General features: G+C 46.1%; 1 protein-coding gene across 6 annotated transcripts in view; it reads right to left on the bottom strand.

The window, feature by feature from the left end:
* USP19 (ubiquitin specific peptidase 19) overlaps positions 1 to 22832 on the bottom strand; it is a 41846-nt gene that overhangs the window by 5925 nt on the left and 13089 nt on the right. For 3 of the 6 annotated variants that reach the window (XM_063291454.1, XM_063291456.1, XM_063291457.1), the window contains 17 exons: positions 22265 to 22380; positions 21684 to 21898; positions 19565 to 19763; positions 19293 to 19426; positions 18205 to 18363; positions 17989 to 18099; positions 17515 to 17625; positions 15377 to 15478; positions 13425 to 13565; positions 12469 to 12587; positions 12215 to 12352; positions 11656 to 12044; positions 11002 to 11112; positions 9854 to 10070; positions 6099 to 6251; positions 3636 to 3799; positions 1692 to 1876 (listed from right to left, as the gene is read on the bottom strand). In XM_063291454.1, the coding sequence (XP_063147524.1) occupies positions 1692 to 1876; positions 3636 to 3799; positions 6099 to 6251; positions 9854 to 10070; positions 11002 to 11112; positions 11656 to 12044; positions 12215 to 12352; positions 12469 to 12587; positions 13425 to 13565; positions 15377 to 15478; positions 17515 to 17625; positions 17989 to 18099; positions 18205 to 18363; positions 19293 to 19426; positions 19565 to 19763; positions 21684 to 21898; positions 22265 to 22380 (2764 nt within the window). Of the gene's footprint in view, positions 1 to 1691; positions 1877 to 3635; positions 3800 to 6098; positions 6252 to 9853; positions 10071 to 10242; positions 10335 to 11001; positions 11113 to 11655; positions 12045 to 12214; positions 12353 to 12468; positions 12588 to 13424; positions 13566 to 15376; positions 15479 to 17514; positions 17626 to 17988; positions 18100 to 18204; positions 18364 to 19292; positions 19427 to 19564; positions 19764 to 21683; positions 21899 to 22264; positions 22381 to 22832 lie in introns of those variants that run through there. The other 3 variants (XM_063291455.1, XM_063291458.1, XR_010067073.1) reach the window with 2 other exon arrangements.

The raw sequence follows: 22832 nt of genomic DNA, 5'->3' as shown, positions 1-22832 counted from the left end.
AATAGCCCTTGTGTTTCCCCTGCCTGATGACAATTCCAGCGGTAGGCCATGTTCAGATATAAGGACCTCCCCGGGCCAGAGTGATTAGCACAAGCCACATGACGACGGAGGACAAGCCCCAGCTATCAGAGTTAGGCATCCATGCTGGCTGGCTTGGTGGGAGTCTTCCCAGGCTGCAAACTTATTCCTTTCAATAGACACTGGCACCAAGTAATCACTGTTCATGCTTTCTTGTATGAACGAAGGTCATTCAGCTGACCAACCAGTCACACTGAGTGAGAACAGCCAATCACAGATGAGCTTTTGCGGTGAGAACATGAAGGTCTGAAGACAAGCCAGTAACATCCAAGCATGTGCAGGTGAGAACGTGAGGACCTTTTTAAAGGATGACAAGTCTACTCAATAGTTCAACTTTGGTAAGTGAAAAATCACGAGGACCATTCTGAGATGATAAGCAACTATAGTGCTTTCCCTTTTTTAAAAAAATTAAACAGATGCACAGGAGAAGTTAGTCACAAGATAAGCAGTGTTTTCATGTGCAGGACGATCCAGTCAGGGCAGTCAGCCAATCACAGTGATTTTCTACTGAGATTTAAAGTCAAAGCATCCATAGCATCTTCCCTACTCAGTCCCCTGGGTTCTGTGGACAGGGGCCACTTCTTCCTTAGCTCTCAAATTTTAAAGCTTGTTCTGGGAAGGACAATGCCGGAGCTGATGTAAGGTGCCAATTTTACCACAAAGGCCAGCTGCCAGTGACCACAGGCATAAAAGGAATCTTGGCTTAAGCATAAAGACCTTCCCCTGGCAGAACTTCTGAACAGGTCTTTCTGTGCCTACTTCTCCTCCACAGGCATATGGTTTCCAGAAGCCCTAGCAGATCGTTGCAGATGCCAGGTTTAAAACGGACCACCAGCTTCAGCAAAGTCCAGGAGGTTCAGAAAGGGCTAGAATAATGCAGCTGGTCCTCATACCCTGCAGAGCACCTTGGATGAAGCCCAGCTTAACCTTCCACCTAGGAAGCCACCCCAGATTGGATGCCACTATAGCACATGGCAGCAGAATCCTAGGGCATGCCTGGAACCATGGCCACACTTGTGTCTGGCAGTCTTCATTCCTAACTATGCCAAGATCGCTGACAGAATTTGAGAGGAGCCCAGTCCTACCATATTAAGGGGTGGGGATAAGGAAGAAAGAGAAGGGAGAGGCACCTAACTACAGCCCTGAGCATGTGAGAAATCCAGCCTTACAGCAGGCCCTCTGACTTGGACTCTGCTGGCTGCTTGGGGCCCCTGACTCTTCTGTTGCTCTGCATGCCCCCCCCAACGATTTACTATTATCTCCTGAAGTACATATTCCACAGAGAAAAGATACTACATCCTAGCCAACTCTACACTCAACTCTGCAGTTCTGGGCCAGCGTAACCCTTCTGGCTCCTGAGAAGAAAGCATCTGTTCCTCCCAACAGACACACACTCACAAGTGTTTCTCTTCTGCAGTATTTTTCCTGGCATCTTGTATGCTTGTTTTTCTCCAGCATTTCACTGGGGTATGTAAGGGGACAAACAGCACCCACAGCCCCTCACTCCCACGGCCAAAACTGCAAGCAGAGGCCAGCCAATATTTCCTCAATAGTCGGCAACGAAAAAATGAGTTCAGTCTGGGCTTCCAAGGAGGACTGACGGAAGCTCTCACCTGGCTGGCTGCTGCCTCTGAGGGTGGGGCCAAGTCAGCTCGAGGGTCTGAGGGACGAGGGGGTCCTCGAGGGGGTCTATCTACAGGAGAATTCCGTCGGCGGTAGAAGAGCACGTAAGCGTATCGGGTCACGACCTGGCTTTCATCCACTGTCGTAACGGTGCTGTCGTCAAAGAGCCGCCAACCTGAACGAAGGGAGGAGAGCGATAGGCACGGAGTCTTCCAAAGCACAGGCTGCCCAGCGCAGAGCCCTGCCCCTTTTGCTTTTGCAAACTCAAATCTTTGGAAGTTATACATCTCTTTTAGCCTGTGTACTCAAATTTAATTTGCATCTTACGTATTTCGATACCACAGCTTTGTCTTGCTATCAGAACTGCATTCGTGAGCACTGCTTTCATGTCAGTGGTGACATCCTTGACGAATGAGTGCTGGTCAGCGAAGCTGCTATACAGGCATGCTAGTCTCACTGACCCTAAAAGAACTCCTTCATCTTAAATGCATTCAGTGCAGGGAGAAATATATAATGATGCTAAATTCTACTATTTCTGATTATGATATACCAAAGCAACAGGAGGACAACACTGTTAACAGAAAAAGGGAGTGATAGTAGCGACTCAGGGAACGGCAGTTATAACCTCTCAACAACTCCTCCTCTGGTCCACTCTGCCAGCCTCTCTGCGAACCAGAAGATGCTAGAACTCTATCCTGTTTCTCTAAGAGCAAGGAAGCTACGTAACCAGATGCCAGACCCTGAGCGAATTATATATGGAATAGTCTGTCTAGACCTTTCCCAACACAATCCTCTTTTTTGGGGGGGGGGGAATCAGTATCAGTATCCTACTAAGCACATGCAATAATTAACCAGCTTTCTACCATCCATCTTCCTAATCCGAAAGTGTGGAAGGATCTTCTACTGCATGTGATCTGGGAAGGCAGAGGAAGAAAGAATAGCCATTCTGAACTACTGTCCAATAATTCCCTATTGCTTTGGAGCTGGACCGTTCTTGGCTACTTCAGTGGTCCATCACTGTACCAAGCTTGTTCCAATAAGGGCAGAGGGCAGCCTCTTCCTCTTTTCAAGTGAATGGAGCAAGCTGAGCAACACTTAAAGGCAATCCTTCTTTCTATAATGGAGGACAGTATCTATGAACGTGCTGCTTCAGAAGCAGCACTATGCTGAATACTCCAAGCAAGCATTTGTCTCAATTCTGGCCGTGCCTAGCTCTGAATAATGTGGTATTGGCAGAATCCATTGAATCCAGACAAACTATCTACTATTCCTTATAGTCTTTCTATCCTCTGCCAAGGAAGATTTTTTTTTAAGCGAGAACATTCCCAGAGGAGCACACTGAAAATTCAATGTTCATCCTCTGGAAAACAGCCAAGGACTGTCAATGGATGCCGGAGAACCTCTTCAATTGGGACTGAAGCCATTCTAAATTAATCTCCAAGGTTGCCTGATCTATTAACCTTTCTGTTTGCATTATACTTCCAAGCAGAGTAGAATTAGCAAATATGCCTAGGGGTGTTTCTTTCACTGGGCATGTTGAGAGCAACTAATGGTGCCATAGAGATTTATGGTGCCAGTCAGGATCTCCCTCTCACCACCACCACTTACACATGGCACTGAGTTCTGCAGATAGATCCATCAGATTGTGAGGAAGGACTGAGCTAAAATCTAGGTCTGCATTGTGCATTCTGAAGGGAGGGAGATCTGCTGTGAGCTGCATCCATTGTGGAAAATTTTTGTAGAACAACACAACAAAATCCTATGGGCTGGGGACATAAAAGGAGGTTTTTTTTCTTCAACTGGGTGTGCAGACATATGAGGTTGATCCTATGTTTCCATGAAATCTCTAGCAGGAAAAGGAAAATCCCTCTTCTATATGGACTACCTGGCTCACCTGTTGAAGGTCAGTGGACCTAAAGCCTTCCCCTACTCACCCACATCACTACGTTGGCTGTTCTTGTCACTAGGCAGCCGGGCATAGGCTGTGTAGTGCCCACCAATCATGCCCCCGTAGTGATTGATTACTGCATATAGATCATACATGGGCAACTGCTGCTCATCTTTCTGGCCAATGCAGAACTTGCTCAGGTCCAAGCTCCTGAGGATAGAGATAGAGCAAGTTAGATAGCTGCATACTTCATGCCTAATTCCATTCCTATCTCTTTTTTCTTAGAGGTAGCCCAGTCTACCAGCTGACACTCTTTACTGAGGAAGTCTTAATTGCCTGTTTATCTGGACTTAATCTCAGATCAATACAGGCAATACTATTACACAAGCCTGAATAAAGGAAGGGATTCTCAGTGGCAGACATCAGATCATATATAAAAGAATGTTGGGAGTGCTAGACTGAAAAAAAATGTTCCGCTTTGAATTTACTCTCTTGTGAAGGAGTGGGCATATTTGAGGAACATCAATCTGAAGGGGGTAGGGGCCCAAATTCTGAACTGAATTCAGGGGGAGATCCCCTTATTTTGTCAGTGGTTAATGGGTTCTCTACAAAAAAAACCCTCTGAGCTGAACACAGTTATCTTCTTTCCTGAACAATCATGCGACCATGCATGGTCTGATAATCATCCATACAGTAAGTCTTAGAAGAAAAAAGATGACGGTGATGAGTCTTTGCGCCATTCCAAACGCACACAGGGTTTTTGTTTTCAGAGCAAAGAAGAGGGAAACAGAGCCCAACGTTCTTAGTGGCTGTCTCCGCTTGTAGAATCTGATTACTCTCTCTGAAAGAGACAGAAAAAATCCTACCCCATTAACAAAAGTGAGGATTCCTATAATCAAGAGGCCTCTGCTTTAGGCGTTAGATTGGGGTTTGGTTCCCGGCATGTTCTGTTTAAAGGATCAGTTAACTGATGATAAAAAAGGTGTAGGGTGCAATAAACATGTATTTATTACAATACAGTATTTCTATCCTGCTGACTCCACAAAGGCTCCTGATAGTTTACATATACTAAAAAAACCCTATAGTATAAAATAACTCATATTCCTGTTAAACAGAGTAACTTTATCTTTAGGGATCACTCCCAGCAACAGTACTGGAACAGTTCCAGTTTCATCACTTTACTGAGGTCTCATTCAGTTAGCCAGCACCCCTTCCGTGGCTCCCAGAGTACCCCCGAAGTGGGGTAGGTCCCTTTTTTGCTTTTTTTTTTTGGGTTGGAGGAGTTTAAGAGCAAAACAGATCCCTTATGTCCTGCAGATGCCAGGACCCTATTTTGCCCTTTAAAACTGCTGACCATCCCTCCTTCCAAAAATAGGACATGATGATATTCCCTCTCAACATGCTATGCAAAGTTTGGGGTGGCCCTTCACTTGCAAGGGTTGCACGTTCTTGCTCTAAAGACTAGTGTGCTAGAAGATCCAATGGCCTTACTCAGTATATGGTTTATATATACAGCCCACCGAAGGTCTCCACTGTACGAAGATAAATATGTGTTTTTTTGCTGTTTGACTGTTTTGTGTACTCCCAAAATCATGCTCATATCTGGGAAGCCTTGGAGTGACCAACATGATTTCTGAGGCAGCTTGCTTTATGAAATGGACTACAAAACCTCCCTGTTTAATTCCTGGAGGGAGAAAAATCAAGCAGATGCTGGTGATCGGAAACATGAACTCATCTCATTCATTTCAAAGTGGAGAGATTTCAGAACAGTAGAGAAATGGCTGCTGCAAGTACAAAGAATGTTTATGTGGTGAGTTCAACTGTTTTCACAGTGAACCTACTTTCATCAAATAAATGGTTACTGAAGACAGTCAACCTATCCCAGTCCTGGAAGAGGAGGAGTTTTGATATACTGTACACCTCACCATCCCATCCACATGTTGAAGCAGAGCAGCAGCGAGCAGTTGAATTCAGCTCCAAAGTTCAGATTTTCCTTGGCTTCAGTGGCCATATTACCTGAGAGGCAGACTATGGGAAGGCCCTGCCTTCTTGTTACTCTTCCTCTGTTCTCTCCTTTCCTCCCTCCTCACGGAGGAAACAGCACCTTTCTCCATACAAAGGAAGGTAAGAGGTGATTGCTCTCTCCTTCCTCCTGTACAGATGGCCTTCAGGAAGAGAAGCAAGGTCTCTGTGGGCCAGATGCAGACAGATCCTCTTTAAGATACCACACATCCTTAGGAGTCTCTTTCCACATTTACTCAGCCTTCCAAATGGTATTGTACAGCACCCAACCTCCAAGGCCAGAAAGACCAAAGGCATAGAACCAAGGGGAATGGGTTCACCAAAAGTCTGAGTCATCTGCTCATGTGCTAGGTTGGTTGAATGTATGACAAGGCCCAAGCAGTGTAACCCATCCTTTGCTACTCAGAAAGATCCTATCCAAAGAACTGCTTGGGTCTCCATGGCATTACAAAGATTAGCAAAGCGACACACCTTGCCATAACCTCACCTGACTGGGAAATCCACCATGTCATTGATCTTGTCTCTCCAAATAAAGCTGCGGAAGGAAAAGCGCTTGAGCTGTATGATAAGGATGTTGGGCAGGCGCCATAACATCAGCTGCTTGGATGCCTCGCGGTGCTGCTTACACTTTGGGCAGTACCTGTGGAAAAGGGAGCAGGTAGGAAGATAAAGAAGGTCCCTCAGTAACTCCTGCTGTTAATGCCAAGCTAAAGTGTTTTGGTATTCTCACTAAAGAAAACCAGCACAGTGGCCTACGGAACATCCTCCTCAAGAGAAAAATGCCTAGCGCTAGGGAGTCGAAAAGTCTTTGCTTCTTTGGTTCTACAGTATATGCAAGAGGTCTGTTATTGGCTTCTGTTAACTGGTTCATTCTTAACTCTTATAAATGTAAGAATGGACTATACTGATACTGACTTCTGTATTTTATATTATATCTTGCAAATATTTTAAGTGGTGAAGATAAGCCAATCCTAATACTGTGAAAAGTGTGCTGGGGGTGGTCTCATGTAGCCCGCTAGGATATCCCTTTGGTGGATCCCAAGAGTAGGAAGGGCCAAAAGTGTGGCCCCTTTTCTTGCATTCTGGGGTTCAGAGGTCCTTAAGGGGCACCCATTCCACCCCTTAAAACTCTGAGCCCTTGGACCAAAACAGGCCCTGCAATGCAGTCCTTGACGTGTCACACAAAGCCTGAGGCAGCTCTCATGTTGGCAGAAGTTGTGTCCCGCATGCTAACACTAATAATAAAATTTCTAAATTCAAAGATGTTCACAGCAGGCACAATTGAGTATGAGATGCTAATTTAGTAACTGATGACAAAATCCGAGCTTCTTAATTGAACAAAGATTTCCATGCTCCATCATTTAGTGAAGAACATGATGTGCCTAGGTAATTTATACTTGACAGCTGGGTATGTCTGAGTGACAATCCCAATAATTACACTATTTAACAGAGCTTTCCATCTTGTTAATGCTCTCCAGCAATGCCTGAGGGAAAGAGATCATAAGCCTGTCAATTCTTTTGGCAACTTTGGGTAGCATTAAGCACAGTAACTTTCTGGATCCCCATGCTAGACTGGGAATGGAAAGCAGAGCATATGATGGCTGTCTTGGACTATGTGCTCGATGGTGGTGTGGGAAGATGTTAGTTCCACCTCATTGTTTGGGGGATGCCACAGGTTCCCCTTATTCCTCTATGCTGCTTAATGTCTATATGAATCTGTTGGGGGATGTCATCTGGAGGTCTGGGCGAAGGTGTCCTCAGTGTGCAGATAGAGCTCTCAGGACATGACTCCTGAGAATATTTTGGCCTTGATGTGGGAAAACACATAGAAATGTAATGCAGACAAAGGGGCAATGCAGGAGGGATTGCTCAACTGGTTTTGGATGCGTCCCTCCACCATGCAATCCCTCCCCCGTGCCCTAAGTCTGCAGCAAGCTGCTGTTCTCTGTGGGACTGCAGATGGTGGCAATAGCTTCAAGTGTCTTTCATGCCAGACCTTCTCTCAGTCAACTCAAAGTGCTGATCTTTTCAAGCATTCTGCACTGTGAAGCAAAGGGACACGCTGCTTCAGCAAACAGGCATTTGACAGGGCCTTCTGACCTCCCAGAGTGCTAGTGAGGGTGCAGGACAGAGCCTTGTTTAGGGATGGCCTCTTTTCCAGTGGAGAGCTAAGTTTGGATTTTATTTATTTCAGTCAGGCTTTGAATATCCTTTTGCCCAATTTGGTCTTGAGCTGGGTAATTAATAATATCTTTTGTGATTAATCTGATTTTACTGTATTAGGCTATTCTTCCTTTGGTAAGTTTTGCTGAATGTGAATATGGTATTAATGTGCCAGGTTTTATTGTATTATATTACTTATGTCTTTATCCTTTATAAACTGCTTCGGGGATTTTTTTTAATAAAATAAAGCATGCCAAACATTTCAGAATATAACAAAACCTATTTGTCCAAATGTCTGCTGATTTATTAAATGAATCGGGTGAGCTATAAATACTGTGAAATAAATAAAGCATATCTTGCCTCTCTATGCAACACCCAAGAAGAATTGCAGCAATTACAAATGCAAACTGGAAAACATAAAACTAAAAACTATTCAATTAAAATCAAGGCAAAATGCACATTAATGCATTCAAAATCAACTAATAACTAAATGCTTGACAAAAGATGTTAGTTTTTGCCATTTTCCTAAAGAAAGCTGCTGGGAGAGTGGGGGCTAAGCATACCACCTTGGGGAGCACATCCCATAGATTGGTGGATGTGTAAAAAAGCTAGAAAATTTTGGATTCAAATACATACACTGATTCAGAGGATTTTAAAGATTAATATACAATTGAGACGAGAGGTCTTTCTTTTGGCACTGATGGACAAACAGTTGGAAAAAGGTTATGGAACTTTGTTTTTGTATATGATAACTGCAGCAAGGTTATTGTATGCACAAAGATGGAAAGATTCGGCAATACCTAGAATGAAGGAATGGTCGGTGAAGATGAGGGAACTTGCTGAGGTGGCCAAATTGACTTCTTTGATTAGAGAAAACACATATCTACGTTTATATTGCTGACTGGAAAACCCTTATGGACTTTTTGTGTAAAACAGAAAAAAATGAACTTATGATTTATGGCTTTGGTGATTAGACAGGACAGATTATAGAAAGAGAGTCATGTAACTTTAGAGAAAGAGATAAATTTATAATTGTACTTATAACTGCTGTAAAGAAGATCAGAAGCCACTTCTTTGTACCTTTTTTCTTTCTTTTCTATTTTTCTTTTCCTTTCCTTCTTGCACTTTTAGTTTTCTCTTTGATTTCTTTTTCATTTTTCTTTCTTACTTTATATTAGTTTGTTTTAGTTTTTATCTTCCTTTTTAAAATTTTCAATAAAATTATAATAATAATAATTTAAAAAAGGAAGTGCATCCCATAGGCTGGGGGCCACCTAAGAGAAGATCCTTTCCCATGTACTAAATAGTCCAGGTTTTGACAGTGTGGGGATCTTCCAAAGGGCCTCTCCTGCTGACCTCAATAACCTGGGAAATTGATAGTTGGAGAGGAGGGGCCTCAAAGAGGCAGGCCCTAAGTCATTCCACATTTTAAACATCAGCACCAACACTTAAGTACAGCTATGGTTAACTCTAGACACCATCTTTTGCACCCAATTCAATTCCCAGATGCAGCCCCATAGACAGTACATTGCAGTAGTCAAGACAGGATGTACCCAAGGTGTCGATAGCCATCACTAAGTCTAACCAGCACAGGAACTGTCACATTGGTGCACCAGCTGTAATTGGGAAAAATGTGTTTCTCATCCCAGGCATCATATGCAAATCCAGTGAGGGCTGGGAGTCAAGAAGTACTTTCAAAGTGCAAACCTGCAATTTCTGGGAGGGGGCAACCCAATCCAAAACAAACTTCACTTAAAACCCGAGTCCCACTTTCTCATTACCAGCTGCACCTCCATCTTGCTTGGATTTAATTTCAACTTCTTCTCCCTCATCCAGCCCACGATCAAGTTTAAGCAACATTCAAGGATGCATCATGCTTCCTTGGAATTAGATGTTAATTGGAGCTTTGATCAGGGTTAATTAAAGCTCTGAAAAACCACACCCAGCTGTTTCACACTGATGTTAAACAGCACAGGGGACAGGAGACAACCTTGAACACCAGAATTTAGATACATTTACTTTGTTACCAATCAATTTTGGAACCTGCCTAAACAGAAATTCCACAAATCTCTTCCTCACCAGGCCTCCTCAGGGGCCAACACCTCTGGCTTGGTGAAGAGGTTGAGACACTGTTCCAGGGTGAAGTGCCCTGCCCTGGCTGCTTCGCTGGCAGAGCCCGGATCCTCGACACACTCCAACTCCTTAGACTCGACCAACACAAACTCCTTCATCCTTTCATTGTTCTTCCACACCAGGGCCAGAGAACAGTCCTCTGTCAGATCCAGGGGGGCATCTCCTACAAAGCAGGAAAGGTTAGAGGTGGTGTTGCTCACTCCTCCATGCTGGGCCTAAACTAGCACCCACGAAATAACAACTCAGGGGCAACTCCCCCTTTTCTTGCTTATACAAAGCAGAGAAAGGCAACATGGAATATTTTCAACAGCACCCTGTGAATAGGAACAACTTACAAGCCTTAACATGCTGCTAGGCTACACACTGGCTCTCCAGGATAATGGATGGGGTAGATATTATGCCACTGAGGGGGGAGCAGGACAGATATCTAAAAATGCAGCAAAAGGGATACATCACGATCCATTGTCTATTTCTGCAACTTTGCAGCAAAAAAATAATGCTAATTATGCAGGAAGAGGAGGAGGGGGATGAAAGTTGGAAATTCTGGCTCTCAATATTGTGCTTTCCTGCCCAAAACTTGTGCTGGTTTGAGGAATCTTGAGGGGTGTGTATTGCATGTCTGATATTGGAGATGCATGTCAACATTCTTCCAGTCAGAATATTCAGGGTGCCAGTATTTGCTGAATTTCTTAAGCGTCAATGAACACCAGTATTGTGGGGTGAGAGCAAGGATACATGAGCAGAATTTCCAGCAGCCAAAACCTTGTATTTTTTCAAAACCTTGTATTACACTGTAACTCCCCGTACAATACAGAAGTATATATGCTGACTTGCACAAACCACATACTCCACATCTTTGGTGTAGAGCTTCGTAACAGCCAGCACGGGAGCCATGAAGTCCCATGTGTGAGGGAGCACCCACCCCACCCCATCACTTTCCAGTGGCTCAGTGGCACCTTCCCTTGGCTCAAGAGACCAGATCTAGCTGACAGCAATCTCTTCCTGAATCTGCGTGGCTGCCTGACATGTCTCAGTCAAACACGTCAGCAGTCCAAGTTGTCACTGTCTTAAGTTCTTTTAATTTGAACTCTCACCTTTATCCTCTAGCTTCTGCTCCTTGCTGGCTGCATCAATCTTATTGATGTAAAACTGAGTAACTTGGGAACTTAGCCCAGCAGCTGGATGCTGGTAACCAGGAATGGCAGCTGTAGGGAGGAGAGAGAGAGAGGGGGTCAGTGACATAGCACAGCTGGCCAGCCTCTTTTCCCTGCTCAGAACTCACACCCCCTTCCTGCAGCCTGAGAAGCAGACAAAAAGAAAACAGCTGGGGCAGCAGATATTGTACAGCACGCCTCAGCTACGAGGAGCCACACAAAAGTGTTCCTCCACGTCCAAATCATTATTCCTTGTCATTCATTCTGAGCTCTGCCACTCAGCTGTGCCCAGCTCCCTATAGTGGACACGGAACAAACTGTTATCCCAATCCCAACCTTCCACTTCACACTCCAAAAGACGACGGGAGAATCAAAGTGCAACGGCACAAACGGCTGAGAATATTGCTTCCACATTTTGTTCCCTGAGAGAGCAGGTAGGAGTTGCATCTATGCTTATCCCTTGCTACCTCAGCAGAGGTACACGGAGGAGGACTACAAAGCAATGCTGGACCGCGGCTGCACTGAAAAATCGTGAGGATCCTCTTGGAAGGCAAATTCCAAACAAAGGACAGCTGGGAAGTCTGGGTTGCTCACCTTCTGGCCTGGGGACTCTCTCGTACGGCAACTCCTGCTCCACGCAGCTCTCAAGCTGTGACTCTGTAGAAGGCTCAGAGGAGCCTGAATCTGAGTTTAGGCCTGAGCTTCTCCCTGTGGGGACCTTGCTTCTGACCATGCTGGCATCCCCTAATTCAGGCTGCAGCTCAGGGGCCGAGAGGCAGGCCTGGGTCTCCTGCAGGAGGCGTGGGGCCCTTGCGCCATCCCCTGATTCCATGGCGGTGATTTCGGCGGCAGCGGCAGACCCAGCTGTAGCACTGCTGCTCCGGACAGGAGGTTCCTGTTTCTCCGAAGACTGAGGAGGCGGGCCTTGCTCGGATGGCATCCTGCCCACCTGGAAAGGTGGTTGGAACACACTGACTGAGTACCTGAGCAGGAGCAGAGCAGCTGATCAGAATGCAGAACATCTCCATCTCTCCCCCCCTCCCCTCAAAGCAGCTAGTCCTGCAAAGGAAATGAGCCCAGCCCAGCCCAAGCCTACAGGTGAGCCAGACGGTCACCAGTGCCCAAGAGGACTGCCGGCATGCAGGTTTTTTACCTTGCATAGCCTTCCAAAAGTTGAGCTAATCGTGCATAGGTGAGGCGTGACTCGGGGACGCTGATAAGAAAGGGGAAGCCAATGTTCTCAGGGCGGCACAAGGTTTTGTGGTCGGACCAGTGCGTTCTCTGACATGCTCTGGAAACAAAGACACAGAAAGACTCCCATGAGGGAACGGCAGAATCTCTTCCCAGCCCCTCGCAGTCAAGAAGAGAAAAGCAGACTCTGGCTTTGAGGGGAAGAGGGCAACTCACACATTGCAGTAGCCAACCCGATAGCACCGAGTGCAGCGCTTCAGCTTCTCCTCCTCCGACTGCTGCTTCTTCTGACAGGCAGCACATTTGGTGATGGGAATGCTGGGCACCTGAGGGCGCTAAGAAAAGATCACCCGCTTGATGAGCCAACAGGAGTGGTGCTCGTAGATGGAAATACAGGTAGTCCGCGAGTTATGACCATCCGTTCAGCAACCGTTTGAAGTTACAATGGTGCTGAACGAAGGGACTTATGACCGTTCCTTGAAGTTCTAGCTGTTGCAGCACCCCTGTGGTCACGTGAACAAAATTTGGGCACTTGGCAACCAGCTCACGCTTATGACCAGTTGCAGCGTCCCACGGTCACATGATCGCCATTTGTGACCTTCCCTGCTGCCTCCCCACAAGCAAAGTCAATGGGGAAGCCAGCAGGGAAGGTTGCCAAGTTGCTTGGGTAAGTCCCCAACTTTCTTCGCTCACACGCACCATGCCCTACTTCCCCCCTTCACTCACACCCCACACCCACCTTCCTATGCCTCCCTGACACACGTCCGTGCCCACCAGCACCCTCTTTCCCTGGCCTCCCTGCGCTTGTGCGCACCCCGCGCCCTCTTTCCCTGGCCTGCACTGGGCCTCCCCCATCCCCCTGCGGCACACCTGCACTCCTCACCTGAAGCTCCCTCTGTCCCCCATGTCTTGGGTTACCACGACAACCAGGACTGCCTGGATGCTAACGTGACATTGCACTTTATGACCACGCCACTTCGCAATGGCAATCCCAGACCCAATTCCAGTCATAACTCAAGGACTACATGTACAGGTTTCCCCCAGGGAGAAGAAGGGGATCTGCAATGATTTCAACCCAACTATGCACTAGAAAGAAAGAGTTCGTTTTTTTGTTGATTCAAAAGGTGCAATCTCCCATGCTTTCTAACTTACAGTCTATTGAGGCCACTCACCTGTTGAACCTGCAGCTCCACCACCCGCTCCTTAGCCAGCTCTGGAGAGAGCACCTCAAAGCACAGTAGAAGATCTGTGGGCGAGATGGCGTCCAACGACTGGGAAGGCAGGAATGTACGGTGGAAACGGTTCTTGATCACCTGATCAAAGAGAAGAGAATTGAAGTCATACCTTTGGGAGTATCCTGCCCTCCCCTTTTCACAAAACAGTTTGCCTGAACATCTGGTTATCACAAGAAGCTGTGTGGGTAATGCCATAGATGGCAACACACAGGACCACTTAAAAGGGAAAGTGTAACAGCTACTATCGTAAAGAAAAGCCTCAAATACAATGTACTTCTGAATGCTCTAAACAGAAAATAAACATCTGATCTGCTTGGGAGCCTCTTAACTGGCTGTTTTCAGATAGAAGGCTGAGCTAAAGACTCTGCCAGTCTCACCCAATATCTCACATAGCTCACACTGCAATGGGGTGGGCTCCTGCTCAGAATTCCACCTGCCCCCTTTCCTGGATGTTACTCTCCACCTCCACCCTCTGTCTTCTCTTTCTTTTCCCTTGAGTGGTCACCATGCTGTACATGCTGAGCGTGGAAAGTCCTAAGTCAGTTGGAGGCTGGCTAGCAATGCCAAGCCTGTGGTTGAACATATACTCATCAGGGTTATACAGATGCCTGCCAGGGGCCTTGCTCTTCCTTCCAATAAACTGGTGCTCAAAGGAAACACTGCTGAGAAGGCCCATGCTGGCTGAGATTCCCATTTTGCTGCAAGCACCTTTGTCCCCAGAGGCCTGAGACCATCACCTGATGTGCCTTCCACAATGTATTACCTACCCTGTTTTTGAACCCTGAAGATTTTTTTGGACTTCTATTTAATGTAAGTTCCCCCCTCAGGCTGATAGCTCCCCCTCTTGTACTGTTTCACTAAGGGGATCACTTCAGCATTAATATGCAACATTGTGTTTGTGAGGTGGTTCATGATGGCTGTGAACAGTACTGCTCACTGGGTTAGGAAGAGGAGAAAAACCAGTAGATGTGGTTAAGTAGAGTCCGCTTGCTGTTTTGTAAAGGGAACAGGGAGGTAACTCTGGTTCAATCCTTGTCTTAAGAACAGTTATCTGGGATATCCATCTTTGACATTTTAAAAATGTGTTTTTCCTTAAGATCATATATGGATACTTCCAAGTTTTTATTCTCTTTTCCCCATTTTTAAATGATGACTGTACGCAGATCCATGCAACTACATCCAGGATTTTTGAAATTCATTGTATATACCATATAAATACATCCATGTCCAAACTTGCAAGCATGATAGAAGAATGAGAAAAGCCAACAGGTTTTAGTTAGAAGAATGAGAAAAGCCAACAGGTTTTAGTTATAAAACCTGCAAGGGAAATGCAGCCTACTCTTATTTGAGGACTTTGTCTTATAAACTGATTCCAATCAAAGGTAAGCAACTGGGTAAACTATGATTTGATCAGGGCAACATATGCTGTGTAATTTCATGTCGTCTTTGAAAGTTAAGAAAGGCCTGTGCATTTGAGTCCTAGTCACAAGCTACAGAACACCTTAATAACAGGTGGAGGCAGCAGGTTACAGAATCCAGTGAGGCAGCTTACGGGACATTTGAATTCTAGATACTGCTTGCCAGCCAGATTACTAGATCTCATGTATACTTAATGGCTTTTGAGTACCTGGTCTGTCATCATCAACTGAGATCAACTGGGACATGTGCTGTGAAAAGAGCATGGCATCCACAGCAAGTAAAAATCCTGGAGGCTCTCTCAATACCGGGAAGGCTCAATTCATCCACAGCCCAATCCGCCTGATGTTGCTAGGCTGTCTCTACATCTTTGCAATGAGAAAAGCACAGAAGAGCAAATAGCAAGTCTGGCTCCACTCAGCCCCAACAGCCTTATTGAAGAGCAGCCTGCCATCAACACTGTAAATACGCACCTCAACCAAGCGCAGGTTCCCAGGATTCACTCGCACACTATGGGATACAGAGTCTAGCACTTCCATGGCAGTGGAATTCTCCTTGCTGATGCTCACCAAGAACTATTGGGAGAGAGCATATGTTAGGCATATCGGTATGTACAGCCATGCCAGTGATTTCCCTAATTCCACTGCCCATACTTTCTTTTTCAAAGTGGTAAATTTCTAACAGCGTGACCTTAATTCTGCTTCTCCACTGCCATCTGATTCACTTCTGACAGCTACCACTCCAAGGAAGTGGAATGAAATGGTATTTCATATGAAGGAATCATTTTGTATGAAATGCCATTACAGTAATCCAAGCCTACTGATGGCAAAGGTGGGTGGACGTTATAGCATGACACAGCTCCTTCTTGCTCCCTATGCTATTAAAATGACTTACGGGGATACAGCACAGAAGGAAGGAGACACGATACGAGAAGAACCTGGGAAGACAGAGCTGGGTTTTAGCCTTTCTGATGACCCTGTTCCTTCTTTCTCTCTTCTTGCCTGCACACCTACCTTCTTTTTTCATCTCCTATCACTGACAGTGGCTGGTCGATGGGAATTCAGTTTTCCATTCTTGTGACACTTCACTAGCTACCGTGGCCACAATCATGGTGTCAATGGCAGACTTCTGCCGAACTTCCTCTTCGCCAACACATTCCTCCCCAGAACTGCTGTTGCGTTATGCTTTGAGACTGTCTCTTTGCAGTAAGAGCTCATGTTAATTCTCCAGCTACTTGGCTGAGCACACAAGTGCTTCTCTTTCCCCGTAACTAGTATAGTGACTGCTTTTGCGGTAGCTGTGTTCATACAACACGCCTGCCTGTTTGTTATTTCCCCTAAACCTTGAAACCTCTTCCTCAATTCTTTTCTTTTTATTGTAATTTATTAATTTTACAAAACCTAATCAAAGAAAAGATAAAAGAGAATAAAAAGGGGGGAAAAGAAAAGAACATAGGAAGATTCACAAACATCATAAAATTTGGGGTAAAATTTAAAAATAAACAATAGTTTATAGCTGCATATTAAAATATGTCAATTTGGTTTAAGTCAGTACTAAAGGCAAAATAGAAAGTAGGTTATTAAACAATAATTAACAAGTCTGGCCAATATTACCAAGTTACAAAGTGAGATTAAAATGCTACAATAATTTCTGCCTAATCTGGAAGATGTGGCAAGTTTAACAAAGCACTAAAAAAACTGAGTATTCAAATTTTGTTAGGAAAAACCCGAACGTTGGATGTAACACTAACCCGCTTATAAGACTGTAATCTAAAAATAGTTTCTACAATGTATTAAACTCTGTATATGAAATTTGTTTTGACATCAATGTATACTCTCATACCATAATTTGCTATTCATTTCTGGAAGAGTTTGTTCATAATTTCCAATAAGAAGCATAAAGAATCCTGATACTATGTTCAAAGCTAGTTTCATTTGTAGGAACATACAGTTTAATAATATTTCTTAAGAAAATAATAGGCTGAAAGGAGAAAGCCATCTTTAAAACGTGTTTCTTTCCTTCCATTACAAATTGTTTTCCAATATTGTTGTGCTTTACAATGTTGCCTCTAAATATGAAAAAAACGATCCCACTTGATTATTTAATACCTAATTTCACAATCAATACCCGGGTAATACACCATTGATATAACATCTTGTACCAATTTCCTCCAAGTGTAATATTAACCATAAATGTGAATTTTTTCTGTCATTGATACTCCCATTTTGTGTCTCAATTCTCTAGAGATTGAGACATGTCAAAAGGACATGTTTTCATGTTGACTTCTGACTCAATTTAAATAGGTTAGGTGTTTAATTAGGTGTGTCAGAAACAGATCTGAGGGGAAGATCCCTGTATCAAATAAGCCCCTTTTTCCTCACTGTTAATTCCCCTGCCACCTCATCAATGCTTTCTATGTCACTGGGGCATATTTAGTTTAAACCTATAGAACTACTGCTACTGAATCTAGTTCTCAGTTGGACTGTCCTGTTGAAAAAACAACCCAGGACATTTCAGAACTAAAGGATACCCTGGATATCAGCACCAACCCAAGCTGAAGGATAAAAGAGAAAAAGCTATTCATGCTGTATGGTTTGGATGTTTTTCTTACCTTAACAGGTTTGTTGTGGGGTTCCTTTGCAAAGTAGTACACCGTCAGCACTTTCTGCTTCTGGGGTAGGGGGACTGGCAAATACAGGAAGGGATCAAAGGTGATGGATACCTGCGGTAAAAAAAAACTTGGGAATGAAAGCCCTTACTGGGCATAATAAAATGTGCATTGGGAGCACCGGCAAATTTCACATAGACAGTAATTCTGGGCTTAAAGGACACTCACTATTCAGAGTCAGGAAACAGTCTAGCAAAAGCGTCAATGAGAACGTTAACAGCAGAGGCCTTGCCAGCCAGACAAAGGGACAGGGAAATGAAGAGGAAGGCTGAGATTATGCAGAATTGTTATAAAATCAGACCAATGACTAACTGCCTGAGCAAAGCCTACCCCCACTCATCCCACAGCCACTAGTGGAAACACATCCACATAACACTCCAGGGTGTTCAGAGCTGGCAAGTAACCACAAAATTGTACCTTAGAGCACACAGGGCACACCAGCTTGGATTTGAACTGGCCCTGGAACAGGTCCACAATGAAAGAGTCATTCCTCATTTTGTGCCGCTGCCAGGCCTCTTCGGCAACAACCTAGCAGTGAATATAGCAAGAGCCAGGATGAGAAACTATCTTGCCAGCCCAGGCCCCTCTGTGCTCCCTCTAAGCGCCCTCGGTAATAATGAAGCAAGCGTTCACCTCATCTGGCCGTCCATCTGAGTCCACCGTTTCCGTATAGGGTTTGTTCTGAATCCGGTTCAGATCCTCGTGGAGTCCATCCAGCAAAAAAGCCATGAACTCCTGGGCGTCATGCTGGGCATAGCCTGTAAACTGGCTGGCCTTGCTGGCTACAATTGCCTGCAGGAAGAATTGGGTTCATAATGGTTCCTATGGGATTTGCCAGTAGGATCACACTTCCTCTCCCCCAAGATGGCCAAACCAGAAGTCCCATGGAAGGTGTGACTGCACTCAGGGGAACTTAGGGAGTGGTAAGAAAGGCAGGAACAACTAGGGTAGCCCTTAGATTAAATGGGCAACAGCAGTTCCTATAATCCACTCCCTCCCCACCCCTTTGGCATCATGACACCAAAATTCATCTGCAGAACACACACACACACACAAAGGCCCAATTTGTGTATTTGAATGAAAAATAAGGAAAAGGTGGACATCAAGCCTCTACTATGCTTAATGCATCTCTTTTCTTTGAACTGTCCAGTCCTCACAAAAAAAAAACCCCTGAATATTTAGCTCTGCTATATCCAATGAACTGGTGGTGGTTCTTGTGGTGAAAAGTGGCCCCAGGAAAGCACTTCTTAAGACGCCCAGGGTAACAATTCACTGTTATGAGGGCCATGTGAAAAACAGGCGAGGTATTTTGGAAGTAAGCCAAGTGCTCCTCTGAACCCCCTGCCTGAAGCCTCAAGGTGATGCAACCTCTCAAGGGATCAGCCCAGTCACTTCCCCCACCTGTACATGGACAGCGGATTTTGGGAGATGCTTTCCTCCCTGAACCCTCCCTTTGACTCATCTGCACAGCCCTGACAGACAGGGGAGAAGAGAAAGCAAAGAACTGAATGAAACAAGTGGGAGGGGATTTAAAACTGTTCCTCCTCCCAGATGTTATTTAGTCTCAGAATCAAGCCTATCCCAAAGTATCCAGCCCTGCTTAAAACTTCTTGGTCCCATCGGAATGTGGCAGGAGGCTGGGAACTAACCCCTTGAGAGGCAAAATGAATGAATTTAGGGAACCCCACCCCACTGGCATATGCCTGCCCAGCAGGCCTTACCTTCAGCTTGGAAGGCTGGAAGGCGTGGTGTGTGCCTTTCCAGAGCGCCCGCAACAGCACGGCAAAGCCAATGGCCAGGCGCCCCCCAGTTCCCAGCGGGTTACTGTAATTAATTTCAGACTCGAAGGAGCGATCTAGGAGGCACATACAAGAGAAAGGGTGAGGATCGGGGCACTTTCCCATGGTCACCATCCTGAAAGATAAAAGATGAAGACTGACCAGAATATATACAGACACCCCCCTCTCCCTCCCTAACCTGAGATGCAGCTCACCATGAAAGTAGTCCCGCAACTCTCGGGTGTTGGAGAGGGACTGGATCACACTGTTCATGAAGCAGGTGTTGCCCAGGTTCACCAGCCCTGTAAAGCCCGGCAGACACACCTTCTTGTCCTCCTCATCCTCCTCCTCTTCCACACTTTCGCTGCTGACTGGGCTGTGGGTCATTGGGGGGACCATGCAGGTTGGCTTAGGCTGGAAAGGAAGAGGCTTTTAGCAGTCACGCGAACAGGGTTCCGTTTTTTGCCGGGTTCCCTCTTTGGCTCACCATTTCTAGTCCTTGTATTCCTGACTTCCATCGACATCATACTTTTGTCCCAGGAGAGAGCACTCTTCCACCCAAACACAATGGGATAAGCCCTCTCATCCCATGAAAAACTAATTCACTCCAGTTACAATACTCCGCACATGTTTTTGGTCACTGACATACAACAGGAATGGTATCTGCATACATAGGGAACTGCTGCATCCCTCCAAGTGCTGAAATTGGGGATAACAAGGAGATGCCTGTCACCACGCTGCCTCTAGAACCCAAATGCAAGGCTAACTAAAGAACCCCTTAGTAGAAGCATACACTTGTTCTCTATACAGTTAGTCCTCGACTTATGACCATTTGTTCAGCGACCATTTGAAGTTATGGCGGCGCTGAACGAAGGGACTTATGACCAGGCCCCAAAGTTATGGCTGTTGCAGTGCCTCAGTGGTCATGTGATCAAAAATCAAGTGCTTGGCAGCCCACCTGCACTTACAACTGCAGGGGTGCTTCAACTCTCCCCACCCACCTATTTCCTCCCATCTATGCCCTTTTGGCCCCCTGGACTCGCCAGCCCCTGCTGCCCTAGCTGCCCTATGCCATCTTCTTGCTCCTGCTGCTGACCAAGCATGCCCAGCCTGGCCCTTCATGAGGCAGCTGCTGGCTGCATGAGGCTTTCTTCCCAAGGTCGCACACAGCAGTTTCCTCGCAAGACCTGGGGAAGATGGCGTATGTGGCCAGCAGCTGCCTTGCGAAAGTCCAGGGCAGGCATGCCTTGCCAGCAGCAGGAGCAAGACGACGGCAAAGGTCAGCTGGGGGGGCAGAGTGCGGGGCAGCGGGGGTCTTGCCGTGCAGGACAGCGAGGGCGGCTGGGGCTTCCTGAGGCGGCTAGGGCTTTGCACCATGCTGTTGGGGCTTCCCAGGACGCGGCGGCTTTGCACTGTGCTACTTGGCCGAGCTGGGGCAGCTGAGGCTTCTGGGGGCAGCTGCAGCTTCAAGCTGCACTGTGGCTCAGGAGCTTCTTGCAGCCCCAGAGCCGCAGCGCACCAAGAAGCCCCTAAGCCGCAGCATAGCAAGCAGCCCCAGAGCCATGCAGTTCTGGGGCTGCTTGCTGCTCCGCAAGGCAGGGTGCACGGCAGCCAAAAGGGCAGAGATGGTGGGGAGACAGGCGGATGGGGGAGTTGGAGGCACTCCCTTACCTTACTGAGGCTTGGGGCTGGGAGGGACCAAGTCCGGAATGGCTTGGTTTGGGGTGGGTCCTCAGCTAATGACTGGTGGAATTCACTTAATGATGGCAAGGGGGAGAGCTGGGATTGCAGTCGCTAAGCGATGAGGTCACGTGATATCACACTTTATGACTGCATCACTAAGCGACGGAAATTCTGGTCCCAATTCTGGTTGTAAGTTGAGGACTACCTGTAGTAAACTGTTGCTCAGAGGAAGGGACTAGGGAAGAGAAGGGGCAGAAAGAGCAGACAGTGAGTTTAAGAAGGCTTTGGCAACTGCTCCTTCTTGCCAGCCTGTGCTTCTCCTGTCTCCCTTGCTGCTTTCCAGCTTAACTCAAGTTTGCAAGGAAAAGAAAGAAATGTTCTGCTCTATGAAGAGGGAATCCGCCCTTCACGCAGAATGCATAGCAGAAGATGGGCTGGAAGGAAGGGGCATTGCCCCACCCCGCAAAAGTAAGGCACTTCTACCAACACCACAAAAAAGGTTTTGCAGTAGAGTCTCACTCATAACTCCAAATAGCCGTTTTACCATTATGCAAGATGCAGACCATATAAACTGACCCCTTTATTTCCTCCCATCCTTCCCCCAATAAAACTGGGAAATAAGAAACCCCCGCACTGGTCATGAGTTCTCACCGAGGGCACGAGGGGCTCCTGCTTCACAGGCACGTGCTCTGATACGGTCCGAGCTGCTACGCTATCCAGGCCACTCTCTTCTGCTCGTGGCTTTTCCTTCTCACCTGCTCGTGCCTCTTCTTTAGTGGACAGAGGGTGCTGGTTGCTCCCAGGTTGGCTTTTATCCAGAGGGGTAGGGCCTGTCGGCATGGCAACCTTTGCACCACCCACTGCACCTTAAAAATGGGGAAAAGTGGGCTTGTGGTTAGCAACACAAAGAATGAAGGGTAATTACGCTGTTCATCCCAGTACTGCTGTGCCACAGAACCAATCCCTTTCCACATTTAAACACATGCCAAAAGTGATGGGGTGAAGAACATGCTCTAAAACTGAACTAAGAAAAATCCCTGCAGACTTCAAAGTATCGAGGTTCTTTTTCAGGCCTGATCTATAGCTGGCCACACAATGGAAACAATCAATATAGTTCTTCTCCTCAGTGATTCCTGGTCTTAATATCCTCAGCCTAAATGCTATCTCTCACCTCCTGTCAGTATGTACAAGGAATCCCTACAGGGTGAGTTTTAAAAAATCCAGGTGCAGACCTTGTGTGGCAGGAGCCTCCAGGCCCCCCCAGCGCTGGCTGTGTCGTTTCTTCAAACAAATGTCAATCCGGGCAGTAGTGAAATTATATGTACACTGATCTGGCTCTATAAGGTTCCTGCAAGGCAATTCAACAGGGGATGCAATGAGAACATCAGACACACACAAAAAAAGAACTTCTGCTTGATGGAAGAAAGGATCTCCAGATTGTTGGGCTAGATCCTTTACAAAGATGAGAAGCACTTGTTTCACGGGGACAGACTGCTAGGGATCTCTGCGCAGTCTGCATTAATACATTTTTGACCAACTGAGTGTAGGTTGGCGATATTGCTTCCTGAAGAGTCAGGAGAGAGAGTTTTTCCCCAGCCCATGCAAAAATAAAAATCAAGCTTGGATGAATTAGTACGTCTCAGCTGGGCTGACAAGCCAAGGCTAGTGCTTGTGCTATAGAATGGAGAAGCTGGTAGGGACCACTTACGATGCAGCATCAGCCAGAATATATTATGATGGTCCCTAGAATATATTTGCAAAAGAAAACAACAACTGATCAAGCAAAAAGAATTCAAAACT

Source organism: Candoia aspera, chromosome 2 (assembly GCF_035149785.1).
Source record: "Candoia aspera isolate rCanAsp1 chromosome 2, rCanAsp1.hap2, whole genome shotgun sequence".
NCBI lineage: Eukaryota > Metazoa > Chordata > Lepidosauria > Squamata > Boidae > Candoia > Candoia aspera.
This window is presented reverse-complemented; position numbering and strand designations above follow the sequence as displayed.